This window comes from Penaeus vannamei, chromosome 43 (genome assembly GCF_042767895.1).
Source record: "Penaeus vannamei isolate JL-2024 chromosome 43, ASM4276789v1, whole genome shotgun sequence".
Taxonomy (NCBI): Eukaryota; Metazoa; Arthropoda; class Malacostraca; order Decapoda; family Penaeidae; genus Penaeus; species Penaeus vannamei.
In genome coordinates, this window is record NC_091591.1 from 5,016,442 (window position 1) to 5,021,549 (window position 5,108).

At 39.3% G+C, this 5,108-nt stretch overlaps 1 protein-coding gene across 1 annotated transcript in view; it reads left to right on the forward strand.

Annotated features, from left to right (window-relative positions):
- The window catches only part of sbm (L-type amino acid transporter sobremesa), a gene marked incomplete in the record, with an annotated part of 143,348 nt that extends 140,336 nt beyond the window's left edge, over nt 1–3,012 (forward strand). The window contains 2 exon segments of the mRNA XM_070118839.1: nt 862–1,030; nt 1,843–3,012. Of these exon segments, the coding sequence (XP_069974940.1) occupies nt 862–1,030; nt 1,843–1,910 (237 nt within the window).
- Nucleotides 3,013–5,108: the final 2,096 nt, after the last annotated feature.

The window sequence follows — 5,108 nt, forward strand, 5'->3', positions numbered from 1 at the left end:
CTCCCTCCTTCCACGCCCTTCCCCTGTCCCTTTCTTTCCCTCCTTCTCTTTTTCTTCCCCTTTACTTACCTTCCCCACTCTCCTTTTCCCCTCATTTTCCCTCACTCTCCTTCTTTCCCTCTATCTCCCTTCACACCTCTCATTCCCCCTTCTTCTCTTTCCCTTTCTCTCCTCTTTTTGTCCCTCCTTCCACGTCCCTCCCTCTGTCTCCCTCTTTCAAACAACCTACCAGTTAGGAGCCTCTTTCAGCTTGTTAGTTTTCGACAGATTGCGAAATTAAAGTAAATTAATATTGTGATTTTTGTAATCATTATATTATTAATTCAGTTTATTATTATGTTTTTTTCAATTATCAGATGAAATATTATGTTAATGATAATTATTTGATCATATTATTACTTTATCCGTTGTATTATTATAAAAAACATTTTTAGTAATTAAATCATCATGACAATCAGTATTATAATCCATATACAGATCATAACCATAACTATAAAACCATTAGACGGAATCACCACCACAATCTATTTAATGGCAGTTTGTTAAAATTGTGCAAGGCCCAATGAATGTACACATGTATATCTACAGAAATAAATGACAGATGTGCCTTTAGTTCTGTGCACATGCATGTCCGTATAATGAATATCTGAAATAATGCATATCTGTATCTATATAATGAATATACATCTATCTATCTATCTGTCCGGTCGATATGCATCTCTAGACTGATAGATATACATTAATTTCTCTGTATGTGTGTCTGTATAATGAATACATATCGGTTAGCCTCCCACAGTGTGAACAACCCGGCCTTTAAAATCATTCTTCACCACCTAACTCCTCTTCTCCCCCCCCCCCCAGGTCCCCATCGTCATCCCGGTCATCGTCCTCGTCATCTCCATTTACCTCGTCGTCGGCCCCATCATCGACTCCCCACAGATCGAGTACCTGTACGCCAGCCTCTTCATTCTCGCTGGCCTCATCTTCTACTTCCCCTTCGTCTTCTTCAAGAAGAGCGTCCCAGGCATGGGTGGGTAGACGGGCTTAATTTATTTATATATGTATTTTTATTTATTTATTTATTTATTTATTATTATCATTCTATTTTTATTATTATTATTTTATTTTTTTTTTTGGGGGGGGGTGGAAACTGTAGGTGGGGAAACGGGCTTACAGCATTTTTAGGAGGGGGTGGGAGATAAGTGGAAACTTTTTTTTTCGTCTTCGATGTGTTAGGGTCGAAATTATTTGATGTTTTTGTTTATATTTTTTCTTGGTATTTTGAATATACAAAGACCTGCTATTTTGTATCATACATGCGGGCATAATCTCCAACATTAAGAGAAAAGAACTTTAAACCATTTTTTTCATGAATAAAAAAAAAAATTACAAGTTCAGTCACACAAAAAATCTAAAAAACACGTGTTAACAATCGAGATATATAGGGTATTTATAATAAAACTAGTGATAACATGAATTGCAGGTATAACTTCAATAGGAATTGTAGTAGTAATTCTGCTATAGTATTCAAAGCAGCCAGTACTAGTAGCAGTAGTGAATAACATAAAGATATTGACTGAGATATATTGATGCTGTTGTTAACAGGAATTTTCTCAAAAGAAGGTGGTGGTGGTCAGTTAGATACTAAAACATGGTGATGACTTTGACAATTATAATACCACCGCTGCCACCATATCACAATTTTTGCTACTACTACTACTATTCCTATTGAAAAACTAATACAATTGCAGTTATACTACTATAATTAACATACTACCACTGCTTTGCTTTTACTCAAATTACTAAAAGCACCAATTTCAATAACCTTCCCCTTCCACACAGGTCACCTGACGACCTTCTTCCAGCTGATTCTCCAGGTCGTTCCCACCGACACGATGCCCGACGCCTGATTGCCTGAATGCCATGAAACGAGCTTATCAAAGACCCCGATGCCAGGGAAACGAAGCTGCAGCTGTTCGTCGGATACAATCTTGACTGAACTGAAATTGTTTTACACTTTTCTGTGATTTTTTTCTTCTTTTTTATGAGGTACATTTTTGTTAGCTTTTTTTCTTTGAACTTGGTGCCCCAGTGTGGTTTTTGAGCTCTGTCTAGTAGGAAGATGAAAGCACAATAAGAGCCATAGCACACTGGGAAGCACATAGATACAGTAGATACATTCATATATACATAAATACATATGTACATGCATATGTATGTAAACACATTCTTATGGGAACCTCCCCATACTTCCCACAACCAAAAAAGAAGAAAAAATATCAAATGTTGCCCAAATGTATAATTATTTCTCTCTTTGATACATTTTTATTTCAAAGTTAGATTTTATCCACTGGAGAAACGTAACTGTTGCCAAAAGCACCAAATGATAATTATGTTGAGATCCCTGGAATGCATGAGAGTTAGTTATAGGTTCTGTGTTGGTACCACTGTTCAGCACAAGTGGAGGACATGTTGGCAATCCTGTTCAACACCAAGATTATTAATTAAAGAAAAATGAGCTAAGTAATGACTCATCTTCAACACCAATGAGACACGTGTTCATGATACATCAAAAACTACAAGGATGAAGGCTGACATTTCTGTAGTTAACTTCTAGCTGCACAAGTATTTAGGTGTTAGTTATACGGTTAAACATTATCTGGAGATGCTCGTGTAACCTTCCAACCTGTGATATAGTCATCCTTTCGCTTCGGTAGTTAGAGGTGGGAGAAATACGTGAATATATAGCTACGCATGTGTGTTCGGTTCAGAACCACGAGTCAAAAGTAGTTCAGTAGTTGGGATCTCATCACTCTTGGCGGATTTGTGTGTTTGTCTGTTGGCTTTTTTTCTCCTCGACGTAAGGTTGGGCGGTCTCTTTGGACACTCGAGGGGAGAATACATCTATAAGGTGATTATATTTTCCGTGTCCTTTTTTCCTCACTTCTCAATATCCCTTGATTTTTTTTCCTTCTTTGTTTCCAATGTTGGGTCTTGTTTTGAAATTTGGGACGTGATGCGAATGTGTTTTTTTTCGTGATTTTTTTTTTCTCTCTCTCTTGGGAGAAATTAACATTTCCCTCACAGTCCCTCACGTCTCGTCCCCCTCGAACAGTCTCTCATCCTACGGCTTCCCTTATTATCCTCCTCATATCGTCCCATGGCCCTCCACCTCCCGCCCCTCCTTATCCCTTCACCTCCCCTACCCCCCCCCTTTCACATATCCCCACAACCAATTTCTAACTCTCCTCTCGACCTGCCCACCCCATACATAATCTCACACCCCACCTCATAATCCCCCACCTAACCTCAAACCTCTCACCCCTACCCCACCTCATACCCCCACACCGCTACCCCACGCCATACCCTGCCTACACCCCTACCCCACCTCATACCCCCCACACCCCTACCCCACCTCATACCACCCACACCCCTACCCCACCTCATACCACCCACACTCCTACCCCACCTCATACCCCCCCTACACCCCTACCCCACCTCACACACCCCCACACCCCTACCCCACCTCATACCCCCCCTACACCCCTACCCCAGCTCACACACCCCCACACCCCTACCCCACCTCACACACCCCCACACCCCTACCCCACCTCATAATCCCTCACCCCTACCCCACCTCATACCCCCCACACCCTTACCCCACCTCATACCCCCCCACACCCCTACCCCACCTCATACCCCCCCTACACCCCTACCCCACCTCATACCCCCCCTACACCCCTACCCCACCTCATACCCCCACACCCCTACCCCACCTCATACCCCCCCTACACCCCTACCCCACCTCATACCCCCCACACACCCCTACCCCACCTCATACCACCCACACTCCTACCCCACCTCATACCCCCCTACACCCCTACCCCACCTCATACCCCCCACCCCCACCACCCTCCAACCTCCCCTTCCCCCAGCAGCGAGTTGAAAATGTATTCAATACCACATGAATTTAATACCATATACTTTTTGGCATTCCACAAGGTCTCGACTTGGCTCGGGACGCGGTCGGCGGAAGGAACACACAAGTTTTATCATTGTTATCGTATTTCACTATCAGCGTTGTCATTATCATTGTTATTATTGTTATTATTATTTATTATTATTATTTGGTGTTATTATCATTATTATTATTTTTGTTGTTATTGTTTTTATATCATGATCATTGTTATTGTTTTATTATTGCTATTTATATGACAATTATTACTATTATTGGAATTAGGATAATAATGATAATGATAGTAATAATGACGGTGATAATGATGATGACGGTAATAATAATGACGATAATAATGATAATGATATTGTTTATTGTGTTATTGCTATTGTTATGTTCACTATTATTATTATCATTTTTATTATATCTCCTACTTTTATTACTGTTATTATCATTATATTTAAAAAAATATATCATTGCTGATGTTACTTTTATCCTTTTATTTTTTTTCAATATATTTTTTTTTCTTTTTTTTTCGTTTCTTGTGTTTGTTGTTCATGTCGGGAACTCTGTCTGATTAGCTCTTTCGAAATTGTTATGATTATTTTCATTATCCGTCTAATTTAAATTGTTGATTCTAAAAAAAAATAACAAAAAGATTTTAAAAAACACGTTTTACTGTTCACAAATTGCGGCGTTGAGTTCTTCACGTGTTTTATACTTAATATTAGGATATAGTGAGATAAAAAATGCCTATTAGTATGATTTTATCAATTATTTTTGTAATGTATGTGATATAGATTTGAGGAAGAAGTCAGCCTGTGAATCTATTATCAGTATAAAAAAAGAGAAATGTATAGGATATTGTATTCTAGAGATGTTTTTTAGGTATTTATGTTAACAAAGGCTACATTAGAAGTATTTATTTTAATGACTTATTAGAATATATATCTATATGTAAAATATTAACTGTTCATCACTAAGCCAAGGCAGTTGGATGCTATTGAGCTTGAAATGCCAGTATTACACACACACACACACACACACACACACACACACACACACACACACACACACACACACACACATATACACACACACACATATACACACACACACACGCACACGCACACATACACACACACACACGCAC